General features: G+C 37.6%; 1 protein-coding gene across 4 annotated transcripts in view; it reads left to right on the top strand.

The window, feature by feature from the left end:
• The window catches only part of RELCH (RAB11 binding and LisH domain, coiled-coil and HEAT repeat containing), a 71,641-nt gene extending 56,791 nt beyond the window's left edge, over positions 1 to 14,850 (top strand). For 3 of the 4 annotated variants that reach the window (XM_030265395.4, XM_030265397.4, XM_072924076.1), the window contains 6 exons: positions 472 to 535; positions 2,057 to 2,195; positions 2,549 to 2,665; positions 3,645 to 3,733; positions 8,894 to 8,964; positions 13,079 to 14,850. In XM_030265395.4, coding sequence (XP_030121255.4) covers positions 472 to 535; positions 2,057 to 2,195; positions 2,549 to 2,665; positions 3,645 to 3,733; positions 8,894 to 8,964; positions 13,079 to 13,199 — 601 coding nt within the window. In that variant the 3' untranslated portion in view covers positions 13,200 to 14,850. Of the gene's footprint in view, positions 1 to 207; positions 291 to 471; positions 536 to 2,056; positions 2,196 to 2,548; positions 2,666 to 3,644; positions 3,734 to 8,893; positions 8,965 to 13,078 lie in introns of all 4 variants that reach the window. The other variant, XM_030265399.4, reaches the window with a different exon arrangement.
• The last annotated feature ends 3,140 nt before the right edge of the window (positions 14,851 to 17,990 follow it).

Genomic DNA, 17,990 nt, shown 5'->3' on the forward strand with positions numbered 1-17,990 from the left:
GCTAAGAAGGGATGCTTTGCTGATCTCACTAACAACTTGTTACTAACAGATGCTCCAGCATGAATAGAGCTTAGTGGCTTTAATGTCTTGTGTGGGTGACTAAACCAAGAACAACCCCAAGAGTCTGCCTGCCCATCCTCAGTCACAGCTAACCCAGTTCTTCACGTTTACCAAAGCGTTTTTTATTGCATGTTGACTGGTTTGCAGCTGACTCTTCGAGGCATGAGTGAAGCATTAGTTGACAAGCGGGTTGCTCCGGCCCTTGTTACCTTGTCCAGTGATCCTGAATTGTGAGTTTCAGACTGAGACCTTGAGATAATCCTGTCTTTTTCCTCGTCTGCTTTTTTTTTTTCTCTCTTTGTCATTGCTAGAAACTAATGTAAATTAAAAGTACTAATTTTTTAATTTTTGTGTAAGTAGTTCTGTTCTTGGTGTTGAATACATCTTAAAGACCCTATTCTTCCATTGTAGTTCAGTAAGGATTGCTACAATCCCTGCTTTTGGGACCATCATGGAAACTGTTACTCAGAGAGAGGTAAGACACCTGTTGTCACCTGTGTTTTTGTAGCATAAAGAGGATAATTTTTTAATAAATCCAGAAGAAAAGAAAGGGCAAGTCATATTCTTTCTTTCTTTCTTTCTTTGTCATATTCTCTTCCAAAGTTCTTTCTGGTTTTGCAATGGGCTTTTTTTTCTGTCTAAACAAACCAACCCTTGTAACTAATAAAAACATTTCCTTCTAAATCTCAACCAAACATAAACAAACAGAGACAGATAAGTAGAGGGGAGGCCTGTACCAGAAGATGGGAAATCCCATGCTCAAAATGTTTTCTAAAACCTTCTCCAGTACAGTTGTGAAATCTAACTCCATTATTTCCAAATGAAATATTTCTATTTTAAAATGGTGACCAAAAACATCCACATATTGTACTATTGTATATTATACTTTTTTAGGTGCTTTAGGGTATCCTGCTTGGCTCCCAAATACTTTGGAAGAACACAAGATTCTTCTTGTTCCAGTCATATCTGCTGGTTTAGCCCTTGGTGTCCAAGATGGCACTAAAAGACATAATGATATTAGCAAAGTATTCCTTGAAGATAATGCAGGGATGCAATTCCTCCTCATTTTTTAAGGATGATACCATGGTAATAGATAAGAATTCTGAAGACAGGATTCTGCTGTAAAGAGTTGAAAACTGGATTTTGTTTCATATAACAACTGTGCAGTCTGTAAGTCCTTGCAGCTTTTTGCAGAGCTTGCATTCTTCCCGTAATTTCAACATATTCTAAAAGAATGTATTTGAGGAAATGTGAGTAATGTGAGTCAAGTCAGTGATGACTCACACGTACTTGGACGATGGAAAAGTTAGAATTTTGCAGCTTAGAATGCACGCCTATAATCAGTTGGGAAGAATATTGTCTTGTTCAGAAATTACTGCAGCCATTGCACTAATTAGAATAACCCTTACAGTACAAGGGTGATAGTACCTTCCAAAATGTATCATAAAATGTTCCTTCTTTCAAGTTTGAATCCAAATTAAATACTGATCTCATTTTTGGTATTCTAGCCTTTAGTTTAAGAAATCTTTTTAATTCCACTGACTTTATGAAGGTTACTTTTGCATCTCTGTCCTCTGCAAAAAAAATTTCAACCTATTCATTGAGATACATTACCAAAAAATGCTATTAATTGATTTCTAATTAAACAGGAAAACTCTGTAGTTATTAGTTTTTAAGTAAGAGGGAAACTGTTATATCAGTTAAAAAAAGGGAGTATCAGACTCAAGGAAACCTCAGGAGGAAAGATCAGCTACATGGGAGCACCAGTCTGTTGTTAAAAGACCCGTCAGATTTAAACCCTGGTAACAGTCTTTGAAACATAGAGGTGCATCGAAGAGTTTGAAACATCCTCTTGGAAAAAATCTATAAATTAGAAGAAAGTCCAAGATCTGTCATCTGAAATGCAAAAGATTGTAAACATATTCTGAACTGATCAGAACAATTTCTAGCATCTTCATTCTTTTGTGTTCTTTCTATTTCTCTGGGAATTTTTAAGCTTCTGGAGAGAGTAAAAATGCAGCTGGCATCTTTCCTGGAGGACCCTCAGTATCAAGACCAACATTCTTTACATACAGAAATCATAAAAACATTTGGAAGAGTTGGACCTAATGCTGAGCCCAGATTTAGAGACGAATGTAAGTTGCATCCATGGGAAGATGCAGTCTTCTTCTCTCTGTCCAAAAGCTAATAGGTATGCTGGTTACATTGATGGGGGTTTTCTTTCTTTTCTGTAAACTGTTATTATTTCAAAGGGACTCCAGGCTACCTTTTTATTTTAGGTGGTGCTACCACAAATTTTTATTTCAAGTTTGATTCAATCCATTAGATGTTCAAGGGCAATCCCATCAAAAGCAATTTATTGGAATTCTTATTCCATGCTGATGTGTGAAGTTTCAAATGCCTGCAGTTGCCACATAGCACCTGTTTAATGCTAAACAAATCTGTGGAAAGCAGTTTCAAATACTTATTCCTGTATTTACTTTTCCAGTTGTTATTCCACACTTGCACAAGTTAGCCTTGGTCAACAACCAGCAGTCTGTTGATTCTAAGAGATTGGATATCGCTACCCACCTGTTTGAGTCCTACAGTGCTCTTTCCTGTTGTTGTATCCTTTTTTCAGAGCAAGTCTAGCTGTTATTTCTCTGGTGGTGAGAGAAGTTTAATATTAGAGAAATAACCAAGTTTGTCTTTGAATCTGTGATACAAAACATGATCTATTCAATATAAGGGGGAGGTTTTACAAGATGGTGAATATCATGGAGTAGCTGGACACCAGGTACCCACCAAACCACTCTCATTCCCCTCCTCAGCAGGATGGGTAAGGGTGGGGGAGAAAATCAGATGGAGGGAAAACTCGTGTCAAAATAAAGGCAGTTTAATAAAGCATAAGTTATGCATGGAAGCAAAGCAAAAAAGATTTATTCTCTACTTTGCAGCTATTTTCCACGAAGCAGGCCTTCAGCACATGTAGCAGTCACTCCAGAACACAAACATCATAATAAAAAATGGTCCTGCCCTGCCACCACCACTTTCTCTTAGTTTTTATATCTGAATAAGCATCATATGGTGTGGAACATCCCTCTGGTCAGTTTGGGTCAGCTGTCCAGGCTGCGTGTCTTCTCCCAGCCTACTGATGGGGGAATGTTTAGAGAGAGCACTGATGCTGTGCCACTGCTGCTCAGCAGTAGCCTAAGTACTGGTGTGTTACCAATACCTTTCTAGGTACCAGTGCAAAGCACAGCACTGAGGGCTGCTGTGCAGAAAATGAACTCCCGCTCAACCAGTTCTCCATATGGTAGAGCTGATAAATGCTTCAAAAAACAAAGCCAAAAAACCAAAACTGTTGATCTTAATAAATCAGGAAAAAATCTTAAAATAATTCTATGGATGTATGAAATACATGATGTTAAATATGTTTAAGATCTTTTTTCCTTTTTATTAGTCATGAAGTGTCAAATGCTGTTCCATTTTCTTAGTCTTGCTGCTTCCCTTGTGTTCCATAAAACAACATTATCAGAAGACAGAAAAAAAAAGTATATTTTCAAAAGGCAATCCTTACAATACCTTAACAACCTGGGTTTTAGTTATTTCGGAGGATTTAATGGTCAATCACTTTTTACCAGGACTGAAGTGTTTACGAACCGACATGGAACATCTCTCTCCAGAACATGAGGTGAGCAGTAAATTTTGTTTACCGAGTATGAGATGTAGGTGGCAGAAGTTAAAATGTGATGGCATTTAAAACCAGAAGTTAAGGAGAACTGCTCATAAGTGGTTTCAAAACATGACATTGAGGAGGTTTCTTTGGTAAAGAATAGGTCACATGATTTCAAAACCAGTAAAATCTTGTAAAATATAATTCTGAGCTGAGGATCTCTGGAGACAAATACTCAGCCATCAGAAATGCATGTCAAAACACAGATCTTCCTAGACTGAAGAAAAAGGAAATGCTTTTGTTTATGTTTTTTGTTTTGTTTATGTTACTCAAACCAAGGATGCACTAAAATCATTGGGTACAATATATCCAAGGAAATGTAGATAAAAATTGTGGAGTGACGGAAAGAAACTATTAAGGATTATTAGGGAAGTAGAGTCCTAAAATACCTGGGGTACACTTTGTATTTGGATTAGTGTCCAGTTCTGGGCTCCTCAGTGAAAAAAGCATGGACTTAGTGGAGAGATTCCAGTGAAGGGTTGGAGGAGAAAATGAGGGATCTGGGACTGTTCAGCCTCAAGAAGAGAAGGCTTGGGTGAATTTTATCAGTACCTGAAGAAAAGGTTCAAAGAGGACAAAGCCAGGCTCTTCTCAGTGGTGCTCAGTGACAAGACCGGAGAACCATGGGCAGAGCTGGGTTTTTTGTTTGTTTGTTTGTTGTTTTTTGTTTTGTTTTTTTGGGATTTTTTTTGGTGAGAATGACGGAGCAGTGGCCCACATTGTCCAAAGAGGTTGTGGAGCCTAAATGCTTGGATTCTCAAAAGCCATCTGGACATGTTCTTCCTCGGCATTTTGCTTCAGGTCATCCTGCTTGAACAGGGGGTTGGACCAGATGATCCTCTAGGGGTCCCTTCCAAACTCAACCACTCTGTGATTCTGTGAATTGTAAAGTGCAGATTAAGAGAAGCAGACAGGACAACATGGGAATGAACAGTACCTTCTCTGGTAGGAGGAGCTTACGGAAAGCAGCAAAAAACCCAAAAAATTTAGCAGAAGAAGGCAGCTTAAATAACTTGAAAATCTTGGCCATATGCACCTTTTTGGACAGTACTTGAAGAGGATGAATACTAACAGAGATTGAAACAAAGAGATCTTAAGTCAATAGTAGAAATAAAACAGATGTTGTTTTGTTGCATGTTGGGGAAAATCTTAAAAGGATGAACATTTCAAGGGACGAAGGAAAAGATTTAATCAGAATGTATGGAAGAGTACTGTTGTAGTCTTTAAAGGTTAATACTGCACTTTCGTGAATTACTTTGTATGTGAGAAAATTATTTTATTTTCTTTGTATGTGCAAAAGTGACTGAATTGAGATGACTGTATTCTCTAGGAGTCCTAAGTTCTTATATTCAGTAACAAAGTTCCTTCTTCCATTTACATTTGCCATCTAAAAGCCTGTAGTATCAATCTTTTCTTTTCTGTGTATTATTGCTGGAGAAACTTTTCAACCTGAAAGAACCTGAGTTCAGAAGGCTGTCAGAAGAAACAGCATCACTCAAAGGCAACAGAATTGTGTTCCATACCACATGCAGCACTGGAGGTCTGGCAATGATAGATACTCTGTGTTCAGAGAGAGGTAGAAGATGGATTGGGAGGTCTTAAACATAGATCTGAAAGCTGCAGTTAGGCAAAAGTTTAATTTTCTTTCACCAATGGGATAACTGATAGAATACTGCTACTTCATTTTTGTAGTTAACGTAACTTCTAAGGTTTAAAGACATAGTCAGTTCAAAAGATACCCTGAATTAGAACAAGGGGTTTGATTGAGTTTGAATTTTGTAGTCAGAGAAGGAACTGAGGACTGGAATAGGATTTAAAATAAATCAGTAAGTAAAGACAGCTCTCAATCCTCCATTACCACATTCTGCATTATTGTGCTTAAGTGACTTCAGACATGATGCCAAGTGCTTTGGCTTTTTAGCCAAAGAGCAATATAAAATTAAAAATATTTACTCCTGCTCCAGTGGGTTGAAAACTCACTACAGGTTTTACAGTTTTTATCCCTTTTTTTGTAGAAATGGATATCACTTCAATAGGATGTTTGTAGGCATCATGATAGAGGCTTCTGAGATACAGTGAGTTCTAGTGTCTGTCTTGGAAGCCTTCTATCTGAAAATCATGTTTTCTGAAATGAATGTCGTTTACTGTCTCAAATAATTAGACATTTGCATAAACAGAATTAAGCCTCTTTTCATTATTTTGGCCTCTATGGTGTTATTCATGATTCAGTGGCATATCAATTGACAAAACACACATTTTCAAAATGACAGAGCCTTAGCTCTAATGGCTTTAACATCAGTACAGAGTTTATGCTCATCTTGGAAGGGTAACATTGTGAAATTGGCTTGTGTGGTCCTGTCTGGCAGAATTTACCACTCATACCTCATACTTGTTTTCCTTTCTTTCGTATAAGTAAAAGTGTAAGTTGGGCATTTAGGTCAGACCTTCTTATCTTTGAAGGAAACATTTCACCTTGTGCAGACATTCAGATACTTTACCAGCATCTCTAGTTCAATGTCAAGTCCCTTCTTCCTCATTTTCCACTTGTCTTCTATGGGTTTTCAAAGTGGATTTGAGTTGCATGATAGTGAGTCCGTACTTGGTAAAAATATTTAGTCCATATACTGCAGTATTGTTTATAAGACTTCAGCATGTTAAGTCTCTTAAGTGTCTCTATATTTAGAGTTAGTGCTCTAAAATATTTATCTTTAAGGAGATGTGATTTCATAATCAGTCCTATGACCAAACAAGGAGAACCCAAGGGAACAGGTCTGAGCGCTATGTGCAAAGCCATAATGTAGAAATGTAGAAATTAAGTTTTAGAAGACGCAAGAATTGCTCCAGTTCATCCAAGAATTACACAGCCTTCCCAGAAGGAGCTGTGCAATGGATGGGAAAGCCATCCTGTTATTGAAATGATCCTGGGTCCTTCATGAATTATTCTCTCCTTTGATAAAGGCTTCATATTGTTGATATTTAGAACATCTGGATTCGGATGTATAAAAATGTAGGAAAGCTCCAGTGCATAGGTGGAAATTAAAAGTAATAAAAATTATGGTGGTTGTGCTTGAAAATTTCGGGGCTTTTTTGATACAGAACAAAAAGCTTGTTTTTTCACTAGAATTCTGAATGTATTTCTCTTGTACCTCAGTACTCTTGAGCCTAAATATTTGTATAACATTTTATGCAAATGGATGACAGCAAATGTAGCAGGAAGAGTTGTAGTCCTGTTTGAATGCCACTCTCTGAAACACTCAAGGGTGTGTAACACCTGCTACCTAAAACATTTCAAATGCTGAAGTAATTCTGGATAAATAGAGTGAGCAGTGGCACAGGTCTGCAGACCAGGTCGCATCTTACCAGTGTTATTAAAGATTGTGCTGCAGACTTGACAGAAACTAGAATTTTAATTGTTGCAAATACATTTCAAAATAGTTATCAGTTGGTAGTAACCCCATTAGTGACTGATTTGTATTTCAGAGATTGAAAATAGTTTTTTTCCTTTCTTGTATATATTCAGGTTTGGTAAGACAGTAGTAATTTTAATTGCTTGTGGCTTTGAGATTTTAAGTTTAGTATATATTCAGGTTTGGTAAGATAGTAGTAATTTTAATTGCTTGTGGCTTTGAGATTTTAAGTTTAGTGTCTCAAAAAAGTATTTTGCTTTCTTCTGAGCTGTGGCAGAGGAAGTTTCCATTTATGCAGTGTGTATATATATGTGTATTTGTATATATTTATAGTTTCATACTTTGCATTCTAACTTTTTTATCTAAATGTTTCAAAACATGTCTTGGTTTGAAAAGACAGGTGTCTGTGAAGGAAAGCAGGAGCCTCTCTTGAAATGGAAAATGTAACCTCTCTCCCTCTGAATTGTTGTAATTTTGAAATTAAGGGGTTCTCAGGCAAAGATATGAGAGTAAAAACAACAGCTCTTTATTAGGAAAAGTAAGAATAAAAATGCAGTAATACAAAACAACACTCTCAGAGTCAGAATATGACCTTGACACCCTGTGGGTCGTTGGTAGCAGTCCAAATGGAATGGTAGCTGCAGTCCTCCTGGAGTGGCAGATGTGGATCTGTTGAAGCAGTGAGCCTGTAGAAGGGTGTAGTTTTTCTTCTGAAGGTCCAGTGGTGTTATAGATGGGCCTGGTCTTCCTCTGGGAATCCAGTGGAAAAAAGGCTGCTCCTTTGGGAATCCAGTGGAAAAAAGGCTGCTCCTTTGGGAATCCAGTGGGAAAAGGCTGCCAGGCTGCCTGTGGTGTTCCAAAACTCAGATTATATCCAGGAAGGAATGCTTGGCACCTCCCCTTGGGCAGAGCATCTCACAGTGGGATGATGTATATTTATCAGCCATGCCGCTCAATGGCACATCAACAGAAGATATCTCCTGGAGGGAGGATTGGTTGTGGAAGAGATAAACTGCCTAATTAACATAAGATAACTACCCCACCTCTAAAAGATGACAATAGTAATAAACAGAGCAGGGACTAATTTATCTGTCCCATGAATTAACTGTATGATTTTGTTGTAAAGCCTGCTATTGGGAATAATTTCCTTATTTTTGGATAAGTGTAAAAATGTCAGTGTGGAGGTGTCTTCAGTCTTAAATACTCTGCAGAAGCCTTCAACATTGTAATTGCTTAAATAGAAGGACAAAGCCATGAATCACAGGAACTCTGGAAGATGCCAGTGGAATGGTATCAGGTTGAAGTTAGCACTTCCTTCCATTAAGATGTTGTCTTAGGATACCATCACACTTTTTTCTTTCCTTGCTTTTTCTTTCATGCATAATGTTCATGAAGATATAGTGTGTCACAGATGTGGGTTTGTTTTAGTGCTGTTTTTAAAAGCTTGGGGCAAAAGGACAGAGTCCTGAACTTCTGTAACTATTTGGAAAATATTTTCTTCCTTAAGTTATTTTGAACATTTTTGTTGTTTTAACCACAAGGCATTATCAGATAACTGGAACTCAAAGGCACTTGCAAAAAAAGAAACAGGGAAATGTTTTAAACAGTTCTGCTAATGTCAGAATTATTTGCAGAGTAGATTTCATAAGAAGTGTTAATGTAAAAGGAAAAATGTCAAATGTCATGTATCTCTCTTCCTTATGTGTCTTAGGTTATTTTGAACTCCATGATAAAAGAATGTGAACAGAAAGTGGAAAACAAGACCGTCCAAGAACCACAAGGGTAAGACTTCCACTTCCCTTTTTCTATGTGCCTCCAGAGTAGTGTTCTGCAGAGTGTATTCCATAATGCTGTCCAAGATTTGGGACCTGAAATCCTGCACTGACATATGCTGTATTTGTAAACAGATTTTGGAAACTGTAATACAGTGGTTGTTTCTGTCTCCAGTATAAAACATGAGACAAGAATTATTTTTATAGGAATGTTGTTCTTAGTTCTTAATTTTTTGTTCATTTAAAGCTGTATTTAAATTTCTGTCCTGAATCTGAGAAATAAGGGAGTGCCTGGCCTAAATGCTTAGAGCAACATATGGAGCAGATACTTTGTCACCTGTGGGGATGGCAACCTGCAGGCTGAGGGAATTGTTCTGGTCCTGGGAATGACTTTGTTCAGGCTGGTTTGCACAGGACTGGTGCATAAAAGAACAGTTTCTCCACTGTATAAACTGACCCCTATGCAAGTGTGCTGGTTAGGCAGTAGGCTGACTTTGGGAAAATGCCACCTGTGTTGCACTTTGGTAAAACACCTTTTCCACAAACACAGAGTAAACCCAGCTCTCGGCAGCAGACACACGGTGCACATGCATCCATTTACTTCACATGTAGAGATGGTATCATTTGTGTGCACTTCCTGATAACAAAAGTAACCAACAGACCCACATTGGATGTGGAAATTTGGAATGCTCAATGTCATTATGATGAGTTGTATGTGCTCTGTTGCCTGCTTGTTGCCTGGAATGGCCTGCCAGCAGGTAAATTCTTGAGGATTACTATATAACTTAACAAATCCTTAGCAGTGTTGCCAAGGGTGTGATAAGGTATCTGAAAAGAGAATCTGTTCTCCATCCTGATGCTTTGTCATGAGAATTGAGGCAGTTACTGAAGCTTGTTCATGTCATGGTTCCTTATCTGTAAAAAAAAAAGATAGAATTTACTTTTTGAAAGTAAATGGCACATGGTCCTGAAGCAACTGGTAGTTTGAAAATGACTAAAATAAGAAAGGTGTACAAGAACTCAACAGAAGAAATGTAAAGTAGAAAAAGGGTCAGTCTCTGTTGCACCAAGTAAAATACTTCAGGTTTTACTAGTAGTAAATACTTTGAAATGACAGTCAATCCTATTAAGCCATTACAGAAACAGATAAATGCAAACCTCACACAGCATGTAATGTATTTTCTTTAAGAATGCAACTGCTGAAAACTAAGATATGAAAAGGATAAGTCTTTGCAGTCTGTTCCTTTGTTCTTTAATTAGCCTTCTTTCTTATTTAACGTCAGGCTATGGTTGTAGTCTTGTACTGTACAAAATCAACAAGAAATATTTTACCACTGAAGAAATTACCTTTTCATATACAGAAATATCTCTTGTTTTCTTACCAAGTGCTTGCTAATTTCAGTTCCTAATTTCAATGACAAATACATATTTGACAAAGGATTTAAATACAACTGGGATATAAATTACTGGGGTTTGTTAATAGCGTGGCAGTGCACACACAGAAATCAAAGTGAGTGCAAAAGCAATCTTCTGATGTTCTTAAGATATCTTGTCTTTTCCCCTTGCTGTTAGAAAAGCTTGGTCAAATAATACAGGACCAAAAAACTGTTTTTTCAGAAGATTAAACTCTACATTTTTAAATATTGCATGGATAGCCATTTTTGTTAAACATTTTGTTTAGCAATTAACAAGGTATTTTAATAATGGGTAACACGTTACAAATTGATTGCTATAATATACCCATTAGGAATGTTTGTTTTGGCCTAGAGCTTCCCCATAAAACAAGCAGAACTCTGTGTAGCATCTGATTCATCTGGACACCAGGAAAAATTTGATGTTTAAGCATTATTTTTATTTGTTGGTTGGGTTTTGTTTTGGTTTTTAAATAATGGATTGTTTTAAACAAAGTATACTATTGCTTTGTTGGGTTCTTTGATTACTTCTTAAAGATGAGAGACTCAAATTATTTGATTTGATATTAATTTTTGCTATGTTTAAATATTCAGTTTGTATAGCAATGGAAGTACTCTGGAGGCTATTTATTTTGGATATTTAAACTTTTAACTATGCAGGATGCTGTGGATTATGTTTCTCTTTCCAGTAACAGTATTAGAAAACATGAACTTCAAGGCTCTGTAGTTGCTACTGTTTAATTTTTGACATCAGATGCCTGATATCCCCCAAACTGTTTCAAGAACCTATGGAACACCTCCTTGTTTTCCTCAGTCTTATTCAGGATCATTAGACTAATGAAAGCACAGTTCGTGTAGAACTACGGGTTTGTCACCAGTTGCTAAGCTTTCTTTTCTGAAGTGAGCAGTTTTATTTTCGTAATGCTGCTAATGCTTGGAATGTACAGTATTTCCCAAATAAGTTTTTGTAACTACACACAACTCTAGGGTACCTCATAGTCTGAGATAGCTTCTTGTCCTTAACTAGCTGACAGTGAGTGTAAACTGTTACTTACATAATTTATATGCCCTTGCTTTATCATGAAATCAAAGGAAATTGCAAAAGGCATCCATCTTATTGTAGCAGTAATTTCCCAGCTGAGTTTTATCAGCTGGAAATATGTGATTCATTAGTTGACTGGAGATGTTTAATCAAGCCAAAGATGTCTGGCTACATGACTGCGCCTGAAATAAATATTTTACTTTAAAAGTTTATAATTAAACTATTTGCAAATCCACAATACAGCTTTAGTGAGAAGCTTCCCTTTTATTTTTAAGGTACTTTAAAAAGAACCAGAAATCATTATTACTAAGCACCTTTTTTCTGTAGTGTGAAATGGGAGACAGTACTGGGTACATTCCTTCTATCTTTGAAGAAATCATTCAAGCTCTGTTGAAACAATTCAGCGTTGAGTTTTATCTCCTTGATGCAAGTGCGTCTAACAGAACTGTTTATAACTTTTCACACTGAAAAGTTAGTTCCTGGAATCTGGCCTTTGCCAGTAAGACAGATTTTGTGGTCTTAGTTATAATTTTGAAATGCAGAGTCCACACTGAGTTCACAAGGGAGAATTTATTTGGTAATGCTTTCTAAAATTGTCCTTGTCCAATATTGAAAAACATTTGCCATTTTGACTACAAATATAGGAAGTATGGAATATTTGTTAATATTCTTGTATGTACATTTACTCTGTCTTGAGACAGATGACTCCTACTGTGCTAAACAGTTATATAAATCTGAAGTTGAGCTCACTGATATGTTGTTAATTTAAAAAAATTAAATCTGCTAATTTCACATAATAGGGATAATTTCTTATATTTCTTATATTATTCAAAGCTTAGCATCCTGTAGTTTCAGCATTGATTGGATTGTTCCTTCCAGTCCAGTTTGTGGAAACCTATGAACTCTCCATTGTCCTATCTAGTATGTCTCAGTTAGGAACATCCAAGCACAGGTGACAGAAGCCACATTCACAACAACCAGAAGAAGAAGCTCCTTACCCAGCAAGGGGCTGACCCAGTAGGGCTCAGGGTGGCGTTTGCAAGAAATTTAAAATGAGATCAAAGGAAATCTGATCAAGTAATATAAAATAAAGATTTATTGAGAGTTACTATGTTGACAATCCTCACAGTTTTTAACTCTGCTCAGATGAAAGTAGTTAGAAAAGAAAGAGTTGAAAATTAAGGAGAGAGGTCACTCTTTTGTACTTGCCTTGCTTTTGTTCGTCTCTACACATCTGCTAATGTTGCTGTTAGAGGCGGGTTACGTGGGTTAGAACAGTCTGTGTCTGAACTCATACTGGTGAACTTACACTAAATAAACACAAGGATTGACATTTCTGGTGAGAAGGCAAAGCGAGTCTTTCACAGAGGTATTTGTCACTACAGCAATTCCCTAGTAGGTAGCAAATGCTAATGTGGTGACATCCAAAGGTACTAAAACTTAGTGTGCACAAAAATATTTTACCATTTTCACAGGCACTGTGAGCATATTATAATAAATTTAACAGTGTATATATGGACTAGGTAGTGATGGGTTTTCAATTTTTCTTCAGACTGGTCTTTTTTGTTGAAATCTACGAAACACAATGACAGTTTAGCTGCTTAATAAATAACAATATAATGTTCTTTTTAATTCATAGTCTCATGCCACTAAATATTTTCTTTTCCTAGCTCGATGTCAATTGCAGCGAGCCTGGTAAGTGAAGATACAAAGACCAAGTTTTTGAACAAAATGGGCCAGCTGACTACATCAGGTGCAATGTTGGCTAATGTGTTCCAGAGGAAGAAGTAAGATGGGAAAAGGAACTCCCAGCTAACACTAAGGTGGACCTCACAGAGACTGGTTCCTGTACTTGAAGTACTTGCCTTTTAATTTCTTCTGTCTTATGTTCTTGTAGTATAATTTTATTCTAACCTCCAAAGATATTTGCACTGCTTTTGAATATCGCTGTGTATCTGTTAATTTTGGGTTAACTGTGGTTGATATAAAACTGAAATCATAGTCTGTATCAAGTCCCTGTTCTGTGTTCTTGTCTTTCCAGCATATTTTCTTTTTATATAGTGGAAGGTTTTGTTTTTTTTTTTTTTTTTTTCTGACAGGATATCAGCAAATATCTGTATTATACATGGAGCTATTCTGACGGTACTTAAAATAATGTAAATTTGAAGTCATTGTCATGAAGTAATAAAAGTGGAGATTACTTATGTATTTAAATTATGAGAGAGTAATGCAGATTTTTTAATTATGTTTCTAAAAAGAAGAGGAAGAGCCACCAGCATTTGTCTGTGCTTCTAGGGTTGTTTTTGTAAGTATTGTGCATCTTGAATCCAGAGGAATTGCAGTATCTAATGTATGAGACTGCTTGCACTGCATCAGTCTGCAGGGAATGCTCATGTTTCACATGCTTTATGCTGACATTGTAAATGCTGTACAAAGTCCTTCAGATAAAATTCTCGCATCTATGTGGTTTTTTGAGGGATTTTTTTCTTTTGTAGGAATTTTTGTTTTATTTTAAAGCACTTTACAAGTCTACACATCCATTAAGTAAAGGAAATACATGATAAATGAATAAATGTGTAAGCTACTACACAGAGTCCCCACTACAGTTCTGCAGGCAGAGGAAACCTTATGCAGGAGAGAGACAGCTTTCATCTTGCACTCAGTGTGCAGTTTTGTGGACTGTAAAAACTAAAGGTATTTTGTTGCTTAGATTGAGTTTAAGTTCAAATTTAATTTTGGAGTGTTTGAAATTATGCTGAGTTTGATGTGCAGTTTCTTTAAAATGTTAAGTAGACTGCCTACCTACTATTTGAAGATGACATTACAGGGAGTATATTCAACTACCAAATATTTTTCTTAACAAGGAAGCATTAGCAACTAAATCCTTTTCTTCTTATACAGCACTTTTTTCCCCCCTCTTTATGTCAATGTAAGCCTCTGAAAGTAAACTCAAGCGCATGCATGAACTGGTATGAGGTAGCAAAATATAAAAGCTCAGGCCTTCTCTGACACGGTACCAATTCAGCTGGAAGTATGGACATCTTTGAGGACAGGGAAAGCAAAAAAGAGCAAGGGAATAAAGTACTCCCCCCTGAAACAGAATATAGATGGAATAACAGGTCGAGTATCACCCTTAGATGGAGATAACTTGAGGCTTCTGCCTGCTTCATGTCTGTGCCCGTTGGCTCCGCATACGCTGTTCCTGCCACGGTTGTGTTGTGACAGGGCCTGCTGCTCACTTGCACACCATCAGTCCCCTTGCACTGCACTGATGGAACGTTTCTCTGGAGGTTACAGACAGCTCCATGCCTTCATGTTGCTCGTTACCATGAAATTATGCTTTTAGCAGACTGACTGTGAAATGGAGACATTCCTGAGGAATGGGAAGTGGTGACGTTCCTCTCTATTGTTCTGTTGTCAATAAAAAGTTTTGTATACCTGCCTTGTCTTGTTACTTCTGCTCTTCTCTGAAAAAGATAATCACATCAACAGAGCTGTTACAGGAGAGACACTTAATGCACGGAAGTTGTTTAGCCTTAACTCTTTTTACATAGCAGGTGGTAGACTGAACTTGCTCAATTTCCTTTGCTCCTAGACCTGTGGTTTTACTGCCTTCTCATTCAGGGTCTCCTCTTCTCCTATGTCTCCTGTGCCGCAGTTTTGTTTTGGATTTTTCTTCTCCTCTTTTCTGACTTCTCGGGCAGTTGCAGTGCCAGAGACAATTCTGTAGCCTGAGACTGAAATAACAGGTCCATGGTTAAGCTGCTGCTTTCTAAAGCAGGGCAGCTGCCTGTGAGAGTGGCTGCTCACCTGCACTGAACTTCATCCACTGTTTGGAAAACTTGCAAATTCATACAAGCCAAAAAACTGACAGCAATTTAACTGTGGAAAAAGTGGGATGAGACTCTTTAGTTTGTTAGTATAAGTGTAGCATCTTTACCCCCATACGGTAATAGGTTCAGTCTCTCCAGTCCCTTGAAAAGTAGTTTTTGCTACTCACGATTCTACTTCACACCAGTTGTAGGAATTTGAGCAAGGATCGCAGGAAGACCAGCACAGTAACTACTGAGGTGAGAAAATTACTGTGTAGGCATCAAACTTCCAATGCAGGCTGTCTTCAGGAGTTTTGCCACCTAAATTTCAGGTCTCTGTTAGTATAGGTTGGTTGCAGGTTGTTGGTTTTTCAGTGTTTATTAGTTTTCAAATATGAACCGACTTTCAAGATTTGCAAGAAGTTGTTCCGTGTGGGGGGATTGGTGATATTTGGGGTTTTTTCTGGTTATTCTTCCTAACTCTGTCACTGTAGCATTCAGAACTGGAAAATAAAAGAGAGACCTATTTAATGAGAAGAATTACCAGAACATTTTAAATTAACCTTCCTCCCTGCCTTTCCTGTTACTATTCAAAATAAGTTAAACTTTTGGGAGAAAATGTTTTGTTAAAAGAAAGCAGTTTATCCCCTAAAGGTTGTCTTCAATTGCTTATGGTTCTGCCTGAGTAAGGATTCTGTAAAAAACCTAAATGTTTGCTTTATTTGCATTGCCTGAACTTCTTCAACTTGTCAGCTTTAAATGTCAAAGGTCTCATGCTGCCCCTGGTGAAATTTCAGACAAAATCTTAGTATCTTTATTTTAAATATTGACTCTTGTGTTCTTAAACAAAAGTGATCAGTGGGCTGAAAGCACCTGGCTGCCTCAATATGTTTTCTGTAGATTAGGCATAAAGCTAATTGTTATTATGCCTATATTTGGTTCTGAAAGATAGTTTTCTAGCACTCTATATTAGGCAAATTGCTCTTTTTGTCTTCTAAACAAGGTGAATAAAGGGAGCTCCATAAGAAAAGGTGCTCAGTCTTCTGTTAGTATCTTCCTACTCCCCTACTGCACCAAGAAGAAAAACAATCCTGCTATTACTATACATAAAAGTATATTCTGGTTAGGAGAACTAAAAGCAGTGTTTGCATGGATTTGGGGCTAGAAAAGGTAAGGAAGCTGATGGATTGAAAGATTAAAAATTATCCATGAAAAACATCTGTTGTGAAGAACAAGGAGCAGTTTTTGTAATATATGGTGGGAATTCATTGCTACATAGGGATGATAAGATGATTTTGCAGAAAATTAGATTTGTGGGATATTTCTACACTCTGTTGTGACACTGTTAATGTCATTTCTCTGTTCCAGGAGTCAGTGGCTCTGTATTTTAGTGCATTTATGAATATGAGTATAATGCATTCCAAATGTTTAAAGTAATTTCCCATATGGAACTTACTGATGATGATATTTAAGTGAACCATGAAGCACCAGCACAGGTTCACGGAGCAGAAAGTCACTGACATGTTTATACAGCAAAGTGATTGGCATGGCACTGATCTGAGGTGGAATCACAAAAGTTCCTGCATCAAATGTAAGTGCAGATGAGTAACAGGAATGAAGGCAACAAGATTTCAAGGAATCTAGTTCACTGCTTTTCTGAGTGCATTTTACTAATGTTTCTAGTAAATACATTTGGATCCATAGCAAATTTGGTTTAGACTATGAAATTGGTTAACGGAGGCCCAGAGGAGCATGGCTGTTGAATAAAGCTGTTCGGGTCCTGGATGTCAGTGGTGTACACTGATCTATCATGTATTAACTAATCCAGGTGAGTAACCATGAATAAGTAATCATTTTTCCAGATAAGCTAAGGTTTAGCTTACAAGCTGTTTTAAGGTTTCCTTAGGTTTAATGCTGGCCAGTTTTCATCCATACAGGTAAGCCATAGGAAAAGATGATTCTGCTTATAGAGTTAGTAACAATCAAGTCAGTGGCAAAACACCTTTGTCTTTGGAGGCATCTGTGCTGTGTGCTGAGCTTGAATGTGTATCACACTTCCAGTCTGGTGAAAGACTTCCTTAGGCTGAAGATTTCCATTTCCTAGAAACTTCTGAGCATGAGCAGTTCTACTGCAGAAGTCAGTGACTTGAAACAGTGACTCACCACTCGGTGTCAAGGGTCAGCACCATGGCAGCAGTCAGTCTGGTTCCTTTCCCAGCACTGGGATTGCATGTGCTTGCCACTGCCTCCCTCAGTCACCCCGTGTCAGGCTGGTCTGCACCCTCTTTTAGTTCACCATCCTACAGAAGCAGAGGGCTGTTTGTTCTACCATTTAAATACGGTTTGTAAATAGGGCTGTTTGCTATGTATTTCAATATTGCCATTCTCAGAACTATTGTGACTGTGGCCTTATGCTGCTGCTCCTTGTCCTGCACTTTTACAGTTTTTTTTCCCATTCTGTAACACCTGAGAGGCCTCTTCAGGAGATGGAGGCAGTATAGTGGAGTCCTGCTGAAGTGACAGCAGCTGTAAAAGAGCATGTGCCTTGTAGGATCATGTGGGTTCTTCTGTCAGGCATTTGCACCTTCCCTTTAAATATGCTGCAAGGGGAGGGGAAGTGGTGATGGGGAAGAAGCAGCTGCAATGTTTAACAGGCAGTAAGGGCTCATGTAGGTTTGATGCCTTGCTGGCAGATGAATGCACTCCATTGATCTAGGTATAAGTCATCTCAATCAGGTGAGTTTTCAAAGGAGTTTGGGATCATTAAGTG

This window comes from Taeniopygia guttata, chromosome 2 (assembly GCF_048771995.1).
Source record: "Taeniopygia guttata chromosome 2, bTaeGut7.mat, whole genome shotgun sequence".
In the NCBI taxonomy this organism is placed as follows: Eukaryota; Metazoa; Chordata; class Aves; order Passeriformes; family Estrildidae; genus Taeniopygia; species Taeniopygia guttata.